Genomic DNA, 17,293 nt, shown 5'->3' on the forward strand with positions numbered 1-17,293 from the left:
ACAGGATACCAAGCACACAATGCTTTTTGAACTCTGATTCGATGCTTTAGGTTTGCTATAGAGTTTCGACCTCCAGCCCACAAACTTGTCTCTCTATCTCTGTGTGGACGTTTCTATGGGTGGTTGGGTGAGAGTGTGCATGCATCGGGACATAGGTGTGCCCCTTTGTGTGTGACCCTACTACCTCCTGCTGAATTGGAGTCTACATGCATGTGTGTGTGTGTTTGTGTGTGTGTGTGTGTTTGTGTGTGTTTGTTTATTTTGGCAGTTATCGTGTTTGTGTGTTTGTGTGTGTGTGTGTGTGTTTGTTTATTTTTGCAGTATCCGTGTTTGTGTGTTTGTGTGTGTGTGTGTGTGTGCATGTGTGTGCATCTCAGATGCTTGCTGAGTTGTCTGAGCAATTTTTTCAATGCCACTTGACCAGATTGGTTTTCCCCAATTGGCTCTTGATTTGGAAACGGTATGGAGCCAGTCTTCTTCAACTATGGGTTTCTAAAAGCTGCACTCAATGAGTTTCTTCATTAGGATATAGGTACAAGCCCACAGTTGCTATGTAGGAGAACATGGTCGATTGAGTAAGAACAGCAACTTGTAGGATAGTAGACTTGAATGCTTATCCCTCAGGAAAAGAGTACTACTCGGGAAGGATTTAAGTTGTGGTAGGGCCTTAGGGTAGGCATGCCTATGCTTGGAAACGTGGTGGGTGAAGCCAGTTGGTTGTTTTGTGGTTTCAAAACCACAGCCAGACATACCCTCTCACTGCTGCCCTGGACCTGGATAAAGAATGATTAGTTACATGTGATTCCTCGGCCCCCTCTCACTCTCTTTGCCACCATGCTTCCAGCCCTGATGGCAATGAACAAAACTACTGGCAGCGTATGCAAGCTGCTATTAAATGCTTTCTTTTACCAATTTGTCCTGGTCATGGTTTCCTTCACAGCAATAGAATCCTGAGACACTGCCTGAGAAAAGGAGGGAAGGAAGAACATAAGAGACAAAGGGCAGCAGGGAAGAAAGGATGGAAAGAAGGTAGGAAGGAAGAAAGAAAAGAAGGGACAAAGGAAGACTGGTAGGTCCAGTGGATCAGGTTTGTTGGCTCAGGACTTCAACCTCAGCAATCGGTAGTCCAGAGGAAGCAGGTGTGTATCAGTCAAGGAGACAGTCTGGCCTACAGAGAAAGTTCAAGGACAACCAGAGCTACCTCCTGAGACCCAGTCTCAAACTAACAAAACAAAAAACATCTACAGAGCCTCAATACCGAAGATCAGTCTGCAGAACAGGATGGAGGAATGAAAGATTTGACTCTCAGAACTTCTGCAATGATCTCTGTCTACAAATCATGCTTGCTTACCACACATGCACACACCCGTGTGCACACGCACACATACACACACATACACACACACAGACACTCACACACACTCACACACTCATACATTCGTGCAATATGAGATAAAAAAGGAATGTATATAGATTACTCCACACGGGCTAATAGTGTATACACTATTACGCAGATGAAGGAGAGATACATTGACATCACTCGATTAACATGAGGACGAACTAAATCTTTATTTAAAAAGGTAAAAACCATGATGAAATATTGCAAGACAAGATTCAACCAAGTGAGAGAGTAAAAATGGATAATACTCTTAAAAGGTCATGGATTTCGAGTCCTGAATGGCTTGATTGTGTCAGTCTACTGAACAGGAAGCTGTGTTCTATGGTCTGCAACACACCAGTCTTGGTTGCTATCCTGAGGTAAGTTCTGGAATCCAGGAGGTGCCTCAGGGCTCAAAAGAAAGGAAGAATGGCAGTTCCAACTGAGGGAAGGGGCCCAGCCATCCCAGAACCCAGAAAGGGCTGTACAGCTGAGACTCTGGGAACTAGCATGAACAAGGACTGGAGCTTGATCCCAGGAACAGCATGTCAAAGGTTCGCGAGCTCCCGTGCCTTACACGGGCAGTTCAACACTCACTTGGCATACGGGACATTGTCCAAAAAGGGACGAGGGTGTCTGTAGGCTAATCAAGCTCCCTTTGCTGATTGAACTCTAAAAGTCTGTCACTTCTCAAATGATACACAGTTCCTAAAGGGCAGGTGGAAGGATCCAAGTCAGTGAAAGCTCTCAAAGGTCCAAGTTCCCGCGAGAATCTTCGCAGGATTTCTTCACAGGCAGGCCCTGTGTCTCTAAGTGGAGTGTCCCCAGGCCCTAAAGGAGGGATCCTCAGGATAGGCAGATGGTTTGGTGCTCGCTGAGGACACAAAGCCTGCCTGCTGGCCTCTCTGGCCTGATGTGCTCAGCCCAGGGTGACGCTTGCAACCCACGAAGGGTTGAGAGATGTGAAGGGCAGTGGCCTGCTCTGTGCACCACTTAGCTGTCCTGGGTTGTAGGGCCAGGTGTATCTAGGCAGGCTGGCCTGTGCAGACCAAATGGAATTGACTGTGTGAAGAGCCCAGTGCAGGGCTGCTCCCGCGTGAGACAATTGCCAAGTGAGCCAGGCGCGCTGTGAGACAGTGGGCTCCCTGCTGCTGGAAGGCCCAGGCAGGAAGGCACCTCCGGGGGTTTGGAGGTCGTCCAGGGCCACCTGCAAGGCACCCATGTTGGTGAAGACTCTGGACATCAGCAGGGAGAACGTCGGGAATGAGAGGGCTTCCGGAGAAGGGTGTCTGCGCCTCTTGGCTGAGTTGTATGGGGCACCATAGCTGTCTCCGGAGGGCCTGCGCTTCAGAGTCCTCACAGGAGATCTTAGCTGGGGCCTTCGGTCCTTTACATGCAGTTTTGTGTGCGAGGAATCTGTGGCAGAGACAATGGGCATTACTCAGAGTGCACACTGATTTCACCCAGCAGCCTACCCTACCATAACACCACCGCGAAAGAGCTCTTGAAAGAGCTTTTTCCATGCCCTGATAGGGTCTGTTTCATGTCCTGTGGAAACACACCCTCCCCACAGTGCCTTAGCACTGGAAGCCCCAACGAACCAGTCACCACCAGCTGTGTTCTATGCACGGTTTGCTTAGCACCCAGGGCATTTGCCCCCTCGGATCTGCTTCTTCAAAGCCCAGACCTACCTCTCCTGTGGCTGGAGCCATGCTTTTCCCTTCCTATCTCTCTGGAGGAAAATGGTCTGGCCCTCCTCTTCTCATCCAGCTCGTTACTTCTCTTGTCAGGTCTGCAGGAGGAGACAGCCCAGCTTTGCCCAGATCGCTTCTGCCTGGGGACTTTAGGCTCCAAACTTGGACAGGTGTTCTCTGTGGGGACAAGAGGTAATTGGTGAAAGGTCCCCAACCTTCCTAAGGAAAGCCTGAGATAAGGCACCATGAGGCCAAGCTCCTGGCACGCCTTACACTCCCATGCAGAACCCCACTACTTTTCTATTCCACATCCCCTCTTTGGTGAAGGCTTACACATGCTTGGGATGTTCCCAAGTTGCTTCAACAAACATTCCAAAATACAGACCCAGTGACCCTTGGCTGACCTAGGCTCACCCCAAAAGCAAACACAAACACACACACACACACACACACACACACACACACACACTCTCTCTCTCTCTCTCTCTCTCTCACAATTTGTTATCAAATGTGCAGTGAGGGCACCATGAAGAGTGCAGCCGACCTCCTTCCTCAACTTCAACAAGCCCACCAGTAGCTCAAAGATGGAAACCCTACCTTTGCCATTGGCAGAGGACTTGGAACGCGGGCCACTGTTCTCCCCACCTTCAGAGGACTGTTTCTCTTCTCTCTTCTGCTCTAGGGGCTGCTTTCTCTTGGAAGGAGATACGATGGGCATCTCTAAATTCACAGGTCCAGGCTCCTCCACTTGTGCTTCACTCCTTTCTGCCTCCATCTTTGGCCGGAGCTCACGGGCAAATGGTGCTGATTGTAGAGTTGATTGGCCCTAAATGCAGTCCTGAAACTCCACCCCCTGGCAGAGCTCTTGCAGGAGCTTTCGCCAATCCCTGTCAGGCCACACCCAGGAATAGGGAGGGGCGACTTAATTCAATCTAACTCGAGGAATATTCCTTCTGGTTGACTGCCATGCTTTCTCTACTAAATTGGGAGGGTTTGAAGCTGAAGGCCACAGTTAAATTTCTTCTCTAATGGGTGTCCTAAACAGGATACCAAACACACAATGCTTTTTGAACTCTGATTCGATGCTTTAGGTTTGCTATAGAGTTTCGACCTCCAGCCCACAAACTTGTCTCTCTATCTCTGTGTGGACGTTTCTATGGGTGGTTGGGTGAGAGTGTGCATGCATCGGGACATAGGTGTGCCCCTTTGTGTGTGACCCTACTACCTCCTGCTGAATTGGAGTCTACATGCATGTGTGTGTGTGTTTGTGTGTGTGTGTGTGTTTGTGTGTGTTTGTTTATTTTGGCAGTTATCGTGTTTGTGTGTTTGTGTGTGTGTGTGTGTGTTTGTTTATTTTTGCAGTATCCGTGTTTGTGTGTTTGTGTGTGTGTGTGTGTGTGTGCATGTGTGTGCATCTCAGATGCTTGCTGAGTTGTCTGAGCAATTTTTTCAATGCCACTTGACCAGATTGGTTTTCCCCAATTGGCTCTTGATTTGGAAACGGTATGGAGCCAGTCTTCTTCAACTATGGGTTTCTAAAAGCTGCACTCAATGAGTTTCTTCATTAGGATATAGGTACAAGCCCACAGTTGCTATGGAGGAGAACATGGTCGATTGAGTAAGAACAGCAACTTGTAGGATAGTAGACTTGAATGCTTATCCCTCAGGAAAAGAGTACTACTCGGGAAGGATTTAAGTTGTGGTAGGGCCTTAGGGTAGGCATGCCTATGCTTGGAAACGTGGTGGGTGAAGCCAGTTGGTTGTTTTGTGGTTTCAAAACCACAGCCAGACATACCCTCTCACTGCTGCCCTGGACCTGGATAAAGAATGATTAGTTACATGTGATTCCTCGGCCCCCTCTCACTCTCTTTGCCACCATGCTTCCAGCCCTGATGGCAATGAACAAAACTACTGGCAGCGTATGCAAGCTGCTATTAAATGCTTTCTTTTACCAATTTGTCCTGGTCATGGTTTCCTTCACAGCAATAGAATCCTGAGACACTGCCTGAGAAAAGGAGGGAAGGAAGAACATAAGAGACAAAGGGCAGCAGGGAAGAAAGGATGGAAAGCAGGTAGGAAGGAAGAAAGAAAAGAAGGGACAAAGGAAGACTGGTAGGTCCAGTGGATCAGGTTTGTTGGCTCAGGACTTCAACCTCAGCAATCGGTAGTCCAGAGGAAGCAGGTGTGTATCAGTCAAGGAGACAGTCTGGCCTACAGAGAAAGTTCAAGGACAACCAGAGCTACCTCCTGAGACCCAGTCTCAAACTAACAAAACAAACAACATCTACAGAGCCTCAATACCGAAGATCAGTCTGCAGAACAGGATGGAGGAATGAAAGATTTGACTCTCAGAACTTCTGCAATGATCTCTGTCTACAAATCATGCTTGCTTACCACACATGCACACACCCGTGTGCACACGCACACATACACACACATACACACACACACAGACACTCACACACACTCACACACTCATACATTCGTGCAATATGAGATAAAAAAGGAATGTATATAGATTACTCCACACAGCCTAATAGTGTATACACTATTACGCAGATGAAGGAGAGATACATTGACATCACTCGATTGACTTGAGGACGAACTAAATCTTTATTTAAAAAGGTAAAAACCATGATGAAATATTGCAAGACAAGATTCAACCAAGTGAGAGAGGAAAAATGTATAATACTCTTAAAAGGTCATGGATTTCGAGTCCTGAATGGCTTGATTGTGTCAGTCTACTGAACAGGAAGCTGTGTTCTATGGTCTGCAACACACCAATCTTGGTTGCTATCCTGAGGTAAGTTCTGGAATCCAGGAGGTGCCTCAGGGCTCAAAAGAAAGGAAGAATGGCAGTTCCAACTGAGGGAAGGGGCCCAGCCATCCCAGAGCCCAGAAAGGGCTGTACAGCTGAGACTCTGGGAACTAGCATGAACAAGGACTGGGGCTTGATCCCAGGAACAGCATGTCAAAGGTTCGCGAGCTCCCGTGCCTTACACGGGCAGTTCAACACTCAGTTGGCATACGGGACATTGTCCAAAAAGGGACGAGGGTGTCTGTAGGCTAATCAAGCTCCCTTTGCTGATTGAACTCTAAAAGTCTGTCATTTCTCAAATGATACACAGTTCCTAAAGGGCAGGTGGAAGGGTCCAAGTCAGTGAAAGCTCTCAAAGGTCCAAGTTCCCGCGAGAAATCTTCGCAGGATTTCTTCACAGGCAGGCCCTGTGTCTCTAAGTGGAGTGTCCCCAGGCCCTAAAGGAGGGATGCTCAGGATAGGCAGATGGTTTGGTGCTCGCTGAGGACACAAAGCCTGCCTGCTGGCCTCTCTGGCCTGATGTGCTCAGCCCAGGGTGCCGCTTGCAACCCACGAAGGGTTGAGAGATGTGAAGGGCAGTGGCCTGCTCTGTGCACCACTTAGCTGTCCTGGGTTGTAGGGCCAGGTGTATCTAGGCAGGCTGGCCTGTGCAGACCAAATGGAATTGACTGTGTGAAGAGCCCAGTGCAGGGCTGCTCCCGCGTGAGACAATTGCCAAGTGAGCCAGGCGCGCTGTGAGACAGTGGGCTCCCTGCTGCTGGAAGGCCCAGGCAGGAAGGCACCTCCGGGGGTTTGGAGGTCGTCCAGGGCCACCTGCAAGGCACCCATGTTGGTGAAGACTCTGGACATCAGCAGGGAGAACGTCGGGAATGAGAGGGCTTCCGGAGAAGGTTGTCTGCGCCTCTTGGCTGAGTTGTATGGGGCACCATAGCTGTCTCCGGAGGGCCTGCGCTTCAGAGTCCTCACAGGAGATCTTAGCTGGGGCCTTCGGTCCTTTACATGCAGTTTTGTGTGCGAGGAATCTGTGGCAGAGACAATGGGCATTACTCAGAGTGCACACTGATTTCACCCAGCAGCCTACCCTACCATAACACCACCGCGAAAGAGCTCTTGAAAGAGCTTTTTCCATGCCCTGATAGGGTCTGTTTCATGTCCTGTGGAAACACACCCTCCCCACAGTGCCTTAGCACTGGAAGCCCCAACGAACCAGTCACCACCAGCTGTGTTCTATGCACGGTTTGCTTAGCACCCAGGGCATTTACCCCCTCGGGTCTGCTTCTTCAAAGCCCAGACCTACCTCTCCTGTGGCTGGAGCCATGCTTCTCCCTTCCTCTCTCTCTGGAGGAAAATGGTCTGGCCCTCCTCTTCTCATCCAGCTCGTTACTTCTCTTGTCAGGTCTGCAGGAGGAGACAGCCCAGCTTTGCCCAGATCGCTTCTGCCTGGGGACCTTAGGCTCCAAACTTGGACAGGTGTTCTCTGTGGGGACAAGAGGTAATTGGTGAAAGGTCCCCAACCTTCCTAAGGAAAGCCTGAGATAAGGCACCATGAGGCCAAGCTCCTGGCACGCCTTACAGTCCCATGCAGAACCCCACTACTTTTCTAATCCACATCCCCTCTTTGGTGAAGGCTTACACATGCTTGGGATGTTCCCAAGTTGCTTCAACAAACATTCCAAAATACAGACCAGTGACCCTTGGCTGACCTAGGCTCACCCCAAAAGCAAACACAAACACACACACACACACACACACACACACACACACACACACACTCTCACAATTTGTTATCAAATGTGCAGTGAGGGCACCATGAAGAGTGCAGCCGACCTCCTTCCTCAACTTCAACAAGCCCACCAGTAGCTCAAAGATGGAAACCCTACCTTTGCCATTGGCAGAGGACTTGGAACGCGGGCCACTGTTCTCCCCACCTTCAGAGGACTGTTTCTCTTCTCTCTTCTGCTCTAGGGGCTGCTTTCTCTTGGAAGGAGATACGATGGGCATCTCTAAATTCACAGGTCCAGGCTCCTCCACTTGTGCTTCACTCCTTTCTGCCTCCATCTTTGGCCGGAGCTCACGGGCAAATGGTGCTGATTGTAGAGTTGATTGGCCCTAAATGCAGTCCTGAAACTCCACCCCCTGGCAGAGCTCTTGCAGGAGCTTTCGCCAATCCCTGTCAGGCCACACCCAGGAATAGGGAGGGGCGACTTAATTCAATCTAACTCGAGGAATATTCCTTCTGGTTGATTGCCATGCTTTCTCTACTAAATTGGGAGGGTTTGAAGCTGAAGGCCACAGTTAAATTTCTTCTCTAATGGGTTCCTAAACAGGATACCAAGCACACAATGCTTTTTGAACTCTGATTCGATGCTTTAGGTTTGCTATAGAGTTTCGACCTCCAGCCCACAAACTTGTCTCCCTATCTCTGTGTGGACGTTTCTATGGGTGGTTGGGTGAGAGTGTGCATGCATCGGGACATAGGTGTGCCCCTTTGTGTGTGACCCTACTACCTCCTGCTGAATTGGTGTCTACATGCATGTGTGTGTGTGTTTGTGTGTGTGTGTGTGTTTGTGTGTGTTTGTTTATTTTTGCAGTCATCGTGTTTGTGTGTTTGTGTGTGTGTGTGTGTGTGTGTGTGTGTGTGTGTGTGTGTGTGCGCGCATGTGTGTGCATCTCAGATGCTTGCTGAGTTGTCTGAGCAATTTTTTCAATGCCACCTGACCAGATTGGTTTTCCCCAATTGGCTCTTGATTTGGAAACGGTATGGAGCCAGTCTGTCTTCAACTATGGGTTTCTAAAAGCTGCACTCAATGAGTTTCTTCATTAGGATATAGGTACAAGCCCACAGTTGCTATGGAGGAGAACATGGTCGATTGAGTAAGAACAGCAACTTGTAGGATAGTAGACTTGAATGCTTATCCCTCAGGAAAAGAGTACTACTCGGGAAGGATTTAAGTTGTGGTAGGGCCTTAGGGTAGGCATGCCTATGCTTGGAAACGTGGTGGGTGAAGCCAGTTGGTTGTTTTGTGGTTTCAAAACCACAGCCAGACATACCCTCTCACTGCTGCCCTGGACCTGGATAAAGAATGATTAGTTACATGTGATTCCTCGGCCCCCTCTCACTCTCTTTGCCACCATGCTTCCAGCCCTGATGGCAATGAACAAAACTACTGGCAGCGTATGCAAGCTGCTATTAAATGCTTTCTTTTACCAATTTGTCCTGGTCATGGTTTCCTTCACAGCAATAGAATCCTGAGACACTGCCTGAGAAAAGGAGGGAAGGAAGAACATAAGAGACAAAGGGCAGCAGGGAAGAAAGGATGGAAAGCAGGTAGGAAGGAAGAAAGAAAAGAAGGGACAAAGGAAGACTGGTAGGTCCAGTGGATCAGGTTTGTTGGCTCAGGACTTCAACCTCAGCAATCGGTAGTCCAGAGGAAGCAGGTGTGTATCAGTCAAGGAGACAGTCTGGCCTACAGAGAAAGTTCAAGGACAACCAGAGCTACCTCCTGAGACCCAGTCTCAAACTAACAAAACAAACAACATCTACAGAGCCTCAATACCGAAGATCAGTCTGCAGAACAGGATGGAGGAATGAAAGATTTGACTCTCAGAACTTCTGCAATGATCTCTGTCTACAAATCATGCTTGCTTACCACACATGCACACACCCGTGTGCACACGCACACATACACACACATACACACACACACAGACACTCACACACACTCACACACTCATACATTCGTGCAATATGAGATAAAAAAGGAATGTATATAGATTACTCCACACAGCCTAATAGTGTATACACTATTACGCAGATGAAGGAGAGATACATTGACATCACTCGATTGACATGAGGACGAACTAAATCTTTATTTAAAAAGGTAAAAACCATGATGAAATATTGCAAGACAAGATTCAACCAAGTGAGAGAGGAAAAATGTATAATACTCTTAAAAGGTCATGGATTTCGAGTCCTGAATGGCTTGATTGTGTCAGTCTACTGAACAGGAAGCTGTGTTCTATGGTCTGCAACACACCAGTCTTGGTTGCTATCCTGAGGTAAGTTCTGGAATCCAGGAGGTGCCTCAGGGCTCAAAAGAAAGGAAGAATGGCAGTTCCAACTGAGGGAAGGGGCCCAGCCATCCCAGAGCCCAGAAAGGGCTGTACAGCTGAGACTCTGGGAACTAGCATGAACAAGGACTGGGGCTTGATCCCAGGAACAGCATGTCAAAGGTTCGCGAGCTCCCGTGCCTTACACGGGCAGTTCAACACTCAGTTGGCATACGGGACATTGTCCAAAAAGGGACGAGGGTGTCTGTAGGCTAATCAAGCTCCCTTTGCTGATTGAACTCTAAAAGTCTGTCATTTCTCAAATGATACACAGTTCCTAAAGGGCAGGTGGAAGGATCCAAGTCAGTGAAAGCTCTCAAAGGTCCAAGTTCCCGCGAGAATCTTCGCAGGATTTCTTCACAGGCAGGCCCTGTGTCTCTAAGTGGAGTGTCCCCAGGCCCTAAAGGAGGGATCCTCAGGATAGGCAGATGGTTTGGTGCTCGCTGAGGACACAAAGCCTGCCTGCTGGCCTCTCTGGCCTGATGTGCTCAGCCCAGGGTGACGCTTGCAACCCACGAAGGGTTAAGAGATGTGAAGGGCAGTGGCCTGCTCTGTGCACCACTTAGCTGTCCTGGGTTGTAGGGCCAGGTGTATCTAGGCAGGCTGGCCTGTGCAGACCAAATGGAATTGACTGTGTGAAGAGCCCAGTGCAGGGCTGCTCCCGCGTGAGACAATTGCCAAGTGAGCCAGGCGCGCTGTGAGACAGTGGGCTCCCTGCTGCTGGAAGGCCCAGGCAGGAAGGCACCTCCAGGGGTTTGGAGGTCGTCCAGGGCCACCTGCAAGGCACCCATGTTGGTGAAGACTCTGGACATCAGCAGGGAGAACGTCGGGAATGAGAGGGCTTCCGGAGAAGGGTGTCTGCGCCTCTTGGCTGAGTTGTATGGGGCACCATAGCTGTCTCCGGAGGGCCTGCGCTTCAGAGTCCTCACAGGAGATCTTAGCTGGGGCCTTCGGTCCTTTACATGCAGTTTTGTGTGCGAGGAATCTGTGGCAGAGACAATGGGCATTACTCAGAGTGCACACTGATTTCACCCAGCAGCCTACCCTACCATAACACCACCGCGAAAGAGCTCTTGAAAGAGCTTTTTCCATGCCCTGATAGGGTCTGTTTCATGTCCTGTGGAAACACACCCTCCCCACAGTGCCTTAGCACTGGAAGCCCCAACGAACCAGTCACCACCAGCTGTGTTCTATGCACGGTTTGCTTAGCACCCAGGGCATTTGCCCCCTCGGGTCTGCTTCTTCAAAGCCCAGACCTACCTCTCCTGTGGCTGGAGCCATGCTTTTCCCTTCCTATCTCTCTGGAGGAAAACGGTCTGGCCCTCCTCTTCTCATCCAGCTCGTTACTTCTCTTGTCAGGTCTGCAGGAGGAGACAGCCCAGCTTTGCCCAGATCGCTTCTGCCTGGGGACCTTAGGCTCCAAACTTGGACAGGTGTTCTCTGTGGGGACAAGAGGTAATTGGTGAAAGGTCCCCAACCTTCCTAAGGAAAGCCTGAGATAAGGCACCATGAGGCCAAGCTCCTGGCACGCCTTACACTCCCATGCAGAACCCCACTACTTTTCTATTCCACATCCCCTCTTTGGTGAAGGCTTACACATGCTTGGGATGTTCCCAAGTTGCTTCAACAAACATTCCAAAATACAGACCAGTGACCCTTGGCTGACCTAGGCTCACCCCAAAAGCAAACACAAACACACACACACACACACACACACACACACACACACACACACACACACACACTCTCTCTCTCTCTCTCACAATTTGTTATCAAATGTGCAGTGAGGGCACCATGAAGAGTGCAGCCGACCTCCTTCCTCAACTTCAACAAGCCCACCAGTAGCTCAAAGATGGAAACCCTACCTTTGCCATTGGCAGAGGACTTGGAACGCGGGCCACTGTTCTCCCCACCTTCAGAGGACTGTTTCTCTTCTCTCTTCTGCTCTAGGGGCTGCTTTCTCTTGGAAGGAGATACGATGGGCATCTCTAAATTCACAGGTCCAGGCTCCTCCACTTGTGCTTCACTCCTTTCTGCCTCCATCTTTGGCCGGAGCTCACGGGCAAATGGTGCTGATTGTAGAGTTGATTGGCCCTAAATGCAGTCCTGAAACTCCACCCCCTGGCAGAGCTCTTGCAGGAGCTTTCGCCAATCCCTGTCAGGCCACACCCAGGAATAGGGAGGGGCGACTTAATTCAATCTAACTCGAGGAATATTCCTTCTGGTTGATTTCCATGCTTTCTCTACTAAATTGGGAGGGTTTGAAGCTGAAGGCCACAGTTAAATTTCTTCTCTAATGGGTGTCCTAAACAGGATACCAAGCACACAATGCTTTTTGAACTCTGATTCGATGCTTTAGGTTTGCTATAGAGTTTCGACCTCCAGCCCACAAACTTGTCTCTCTATCTCTGTGTGGACGTTTCTATGGGTGGTTGGGTGAGAGTGTGCATGCATCGGGACATAGGTGTGCCCCTTTGTGTGTGACCCTACTACCTCCTGCTGAATTGGAGTCTACATGCATGTGTGTGTGTGTTTGTGTGTGTGTGTGTGTTTGTGTGTGTTTGTTTATTTTGGCAGTTATCGTGTTTGTGTGTTTGTGTGTGTGTGTGTGTGTTTGTTTATTTTTGCAGTATCCGTGTTTGTGTGTTTGTGTGTGTGTGTGTGTGTGCATGTGTGTGCATCTCAGATGCTTGCTGAGTTGTCTGAGCAATTTTTTCAATGCCACTTGACCAGATTGGTTTTCCCCAATTGGCTCTTGATTTGGAAACGGTATGGAGCCAGTCTTCTTCAACTATGGGTTTCTAAAAGCTGCACTCAATGAGTTTCTTCATTAGGATATAGGTACAAGCCCACAGTTGCTATGGAGGAGAACATGGTCGATTGAGTAAGAACAGCAACTTGTAGGATAGTAGACTTGAATGCTTATCCCTCAGGAAAAGAGTACTACTCGGGAAGGATTTAAGTTGTGGTAGGGCCTTAGGGTAGGCATGCCTATGCTTGGAAACGTGGTGGGTGAAGCCAGTTGGTTGTTTTGTGGTTTCAAAACCACAGCCAGACATACCCTCTCACTGCTGCCCTGGACCTGGATAAAGAATGATTAGTTACATGTGATTCCTCGGCCCCCTCTCACTCTCTTTGCCACCATGCTTCCAGCCCTGATGGCAATGAACAAAACTACTGGCAGCGTATGCAAGCTGCTATTAAATGCTTTCTTTTACCAATTTGTCCTGGTCATGGTTTCCTTCACAGCAATAGAATCCTGAGACACTGCCTGAGAAAAGGAGGGAAGGAAGAACATAAGAGACAAAGGGCAGCAGGGAAGAAAGGATGGAAAGCAGGTAGGAAGGAAGAAAGAAAAGAAGGGACAAAGGAAGACTGGTAGGTCCAGTGGATCAGGTTTGTTGGCTCAGGACTTCAACCTCAGCAATCGGTAGTCCAGAGGAAGCAGGTGTGTATCAGTCAAGGAGACAGTCTGGCCTACAGAGAAAGTTCAAGGACAACCAGAGCTACCTCCTGAGACCCAGTCTCAAACTAACAAAACAAACAACATCTACAGAGCCTCAATACCGAAGATCAGTCTGCAGAACAGGATGGAGGAATGAAAGATTTGACTCTCAGAACTTCTGCAATGATCTCTGTCTACAAATCATGCTTGCTTACAACACATGCACACACCCGTGTGCACACGCACACATACACACACATACACACACACACAGACACTCACACACACTCACACACTCATACATTCGTGCAATATGAGATAAAAAAGGAATGTATATAGATTACTCCACACAGCCTAATAGTGTATACACTATTACGCAGATGAAGGAGAGATACATTGACATCACTCGATTGACATGAGGACGAACTAAATCTTTATTTAAAAAGGTAAAAACCATGATGAAATATTGCAAGACAAGATTCAACCAAGTGAGAGAGGAAAAATGTATAATACTCTTAAAAGGTCATGGATTTCGAGTCCTGAATGGCTTGATTGTGTCAGTCTACTGAACAGGAAGCTGTGTTCTATGGTCTGCAACACACCAATCTTGGTTGCTATCCTGAGGTAAGTTCTGGAATCCAGGAGGTGCCTCAGGGCTCAAAAGAAAGGAAGAATGGCAGTTCCAACTGAGGGAAGGGGCCCAGCCATCCCAGAGCCCAGAAAGGGCTGTACAGCTGAGACTCTGGGAACTAGCATGAACAAGGACTGGGGCTTGATCCCAGGAACAGCATGTCAAAGGTTCGCGAGCTCCCGTGCCTTCCACGGGCAGTTCAACACTCAGTTGGCATACGGGACATTTTCCAAAAAGGGACGAGGGTGTCTGTAGGCTAATCAAGCTCCCTTTGCTGATTGAACTCTAAAAGTCTGTCATTTCTCAAATGATACACAGTTCCTAAAGGGCAGGTGGAAGGATCCAAGTCAGTGAAAGCTCTCAAAGGTCCAAGTTCCCGCGAGAATCTTCGCAGGATTTCTTCACAGGCAGGCCCTGTGTCTCTAAGTGGAGTGTCCCCAGGCCCTAAAGGAGGGATCCTCAGGATAGGCAGATGGTTTGGTGCTCGCTGAGGACACAAAGCCTGCCTGCTGGCCTCTCTGGCCTGATGTGCTCAGCCCAGGGTGACGCTTGCAACCCACGAAGGGTTAAGAGATGTGAAGGGCAGTGGCCTGCTCTGTGCACCACTTAGCTGTCCTGGGTTGTAGGGCCAGGTGTATCTAGGCAGGCTGGCCTGTGCAGACCAAATGGAATTGACTGTGTGAAGAGCCCAGTGCAGGGCTGCTCCCGCGTGAGACAATTGCCAAGTGAGCCAGGCGCGCTGTGAGACAGTGGGCTCCCTGCTGCTGGAAGGCCCAGGCAGGAAGGCACCTCCAGGGGTTTGGAGGTCGTCCAGGGCCACCTGCAAGGCACCCATGTTGGTGAAGACTCTGGACATCAGCAGGGAGAACGTCGGGAATGAGAGGGCTTCCGGAGAAGGGTGTCTGCGCCTCTTGGCTGAGTTGTATGGGGCACCATAGCTGTCTCCGGAGGGCCTGCGCTTCAGAGTCCTCACAGGAGATCTTAGCTGGGGCCTTCGGTCCTTTACATGCAGTTTTGTGTGCGAGGAATCTGTGGCAGAGACAATGGGCATTACTCAGAGTGCACACTGATTTCACCCAGCAGCCTACCCTACCATAACACCACCGCGAAAGAGCTCTTGAAAGAGCTTTTTCCATGCCCTGATAGGGTCTGTTTCATGTCCTGTGGAAACACACCCTCCCCACAGTGCCTTAGCACTGGAAGCCCCAACGAACCAGTCACCACCAGCTGTTTTCTATGCACGGTTTGCTTAGCACCCAGGGCATTTGCCCCCTCGGGTCTGCTTCTTCAAAGCCCAGACCTACCTCTCCTGTGGCTGGAGCCATGCTTTTCCCTTCCTATCTCTCTGGAGGAAAACGGTCTGGCCCTCCTCTTCTCATCCAGCTCGTTACTGCTCTTGTCAGGTCTGCAGGAGGAGACAGCCCAGCTTTGCCCAGATCGCTTCTGCCTGGGGACCTTAGGCTCCAAACTTGGACAGGTGTTCTCTGTGGGGACAAGAGGTAATTGGTGAAAGGTCCCCAACCTTCCTAAGGAAAGCCTGAGATAAGGCACCATGAGGCCAAGCTCCTGGCACGCCTTACAGTCCCATGCAGAACCCCACTACTTTTCTATTCCACATCCCCTCTTTGGTGAAGGCTTACACATGCTTGGGATGTTCCCAAGTTGCTTCAACAAACATTCCAAAATACAGACCCAGTGACCCTTGGCTGACCTAGGCTCACCCCAAAAGCAAACACAAACACACACACACACACACACACACACACACACACACACACACACTCTCTCTCTCTCTCACAATTTGTTATCAAATGTGCAGTGAGGGCACCATGAAGAGTGCAGCCGACCTCCTTCCTCAACTTCAACAAGCCCACCAGTAGCTCAAAGATGGAAACCCTACCTTTGCCATTGGCAGAGGACTTGGAACGCGGGCCACTGTTCTCCCCACCTTCAGAGGACTGTTTCTCTTCTCTCTTCTGCTCTAGGGGCTGCTTTCTCTTGGAAGGAGATACGATGGGCATCTCTAAATTCACAGGTCCAGGCTCCTCCACTTGTGCTTCACTCCTTTCTGCCTCCATCTTTGGCCGGAGCTCACGGGCAAATGGTGCTGATTGTAGAGTTGATTGGCCCTAAATGCAGTCCTGAAACTCCACCCCCTGGCAGAGCTCTTGCAGGAGCTTTCGCCAATCCCTGTCAGGCCACACCCAGGAATAGGGAGGGGCGACTTAATTCAATCTAACTCGAGGAATATTCCTTCTGGTTGACTGCCATGCTTTCTCTACTAAATTGGGAGGGTTTGAAGCTGAAGGCCACAGTTAAATTTCTTCTCTAATGGGTGTCCTAAACAGGATACCAAACACACAATGCTTTTTGAACTCTGATTCGATGCTTTAGGTTTGCTATAGAGTTTCGACCTCCAGCCCACAAACTTGTCTCCCTATCTCTGTGTGGACGTTTCTATGGGTGGTTGGGTGAGAGTGTGCATGCATCGGGACATAGGTGTGCCCCTTTGTGTGTGACCCTACTACCTCCTGCTGAATTGGTGTCTACATGCATGTGTGTGTGTGTTTGTGTGTGTGTGTGTGTGTGTGTTTGTGTGTGTTTGTTTATTTTTGCAGTATCCGTGATTGTGTGTGTGTGTGTGTGTGTGTGTGCGCGCGCGCGCATGTGTGTGCATCTCAGATGCTTGCTGAGTTGTCTGAGCAATTTTTTCAATGCCACCTGACCAGATTGGTTTTCCCCAATTGGCTCTTGATTTGGAAACGGTATGGAGCCAGTCTTCTTCAACTATGGGTTTTTAAAAGCTGCACTCAATGAGTTTCTTCATTAGGATATAGGTACAAGCCCACAGTTGCTATGGAGGAGAACATGGTCGATTGAGTAAGAACAGCAACTTGTAGGATAGTAGACTTGAATGCTTATCCCTCAGGAAAAGAGTACTACTCGGGAAGGATTTAAGTTGTGGTAGGGCCTTAGGGTAGGCATGCCTATGCTTGGAAACGTGGTGGGTGAAGCCAGTTGGTTGTTTTGTGGTTTCAAAACCACAGCCAGACATACCCTCTCACTGCTGCCCTGGACCTGGATAAAGAATGATTAGTTACATGTGATTCCTCGGCCCCCTCTCACTCTCTTTGCCACCATGCTTCCAGCCCTGATGGCAATGAACAAAACTACTGGCAGCGTATGCAAGCTGCTATTAAATGCTTTCTTTTACCAA

The 17,293-nt window shown here is 49.4% G+C and overlaps 4 protein-coding genes across 4 annotated transcripts; all 4 read right to left on the reverse strand.

Moving 5' to 3' along the window:
• Positions 1–2,297: 2,297 nt before the first annotated feature.
• LOC134479073 (uncharacterized) lies at positions 2,298–3,847 on the reverse strand. The gene is made up of 3 exons (XM_087551816.1): positions 3,670–3,847; positions 3,070–3,249; positions 2,298–2,794 (listed from the first exon to the last, which is right to left on the reverse strand). Exons 1-3 carry the CDS (start codon positions 3,845–3,847, stop codon positions 2,298–2,300), a joined length of 855 nt encoding a protein of 284 aa, XP_087407942.1.
• Positions 3,848–6,415: 2,568 nt separating this feature from the next.
• Positions 6,416–7,948, reverse strand: LOC120103080 (uncharacterized). Its single transcript, XM_087551817.1, has 3 exons — positions 7,771–7,948; positions 7,188–7,367; positions 6,416–6,912 (listed from the first exon to the last, which is right to left on the reverse strand). Exons 1-3 carry the CDS (start codon positions 7,946–7,948, stop codon positions 6,416–6,418), a joined length of 855 nt encoding a protein of 284 aa, XP_087407943.1.
• Positions 7,949–10,488: 2,540 nt separating this feature from the next.
• Positions 10,489–12,043, reverse strand: 3110040M04Rikl1 (RIKEN cDNA 3110040M04 gene like 1). Its single transcript, XM_087551818.1, has 3 exons — positions 11,866–12,043; positions 11,261–11,440; positions 10,489–10,985 (listed from the first exon to the last, which is right to left on the reverse strand). Exons 1-3 carry the CDS (start codon positions 12,041–12,043, stop codon positions 10,489–10,491), a joined length of 855 nt encoding a protein of 284 aa, XP_087407944.1.
• Positions 12,044–14,608: 2,565 nt separating this feature from the next.
• LOC134479074 (uncharacterized) lies at positions 14,609–16,154 on the reverse strand. Its single transcript, XM_087551819.1, has 3 exons — positions 15,977–16,154; positions 15,381–15,560; positions 14,609–15,105 (listed from the first exon to the last, which is right to left on the reverse strand). Exons 1-3 carry the CDS (start codon positions 16,152–16,154, stop codon positions 14,609–14,611), a joined length of 855 nt encoding a protein of 284 aa, XP_087407945.1.
• Positions 16,155–17,293: the final 1,139 nt, after the last annotated feature.

This window comes from Rattus norvegicus, chromosome 5 (genome assembly GCF_021556685.1).
Source record: "Rattus norvegicus strain SHRSP/BbbUtx chromosome 5, alternate assembly SHRSP_T2T, whole genome shotgun sequence".
NCBI lineage: Eukaryota > Metazoa > Chordata > Mammalia > Rodentia > Muridae > Rattus > Rattus norvegicus.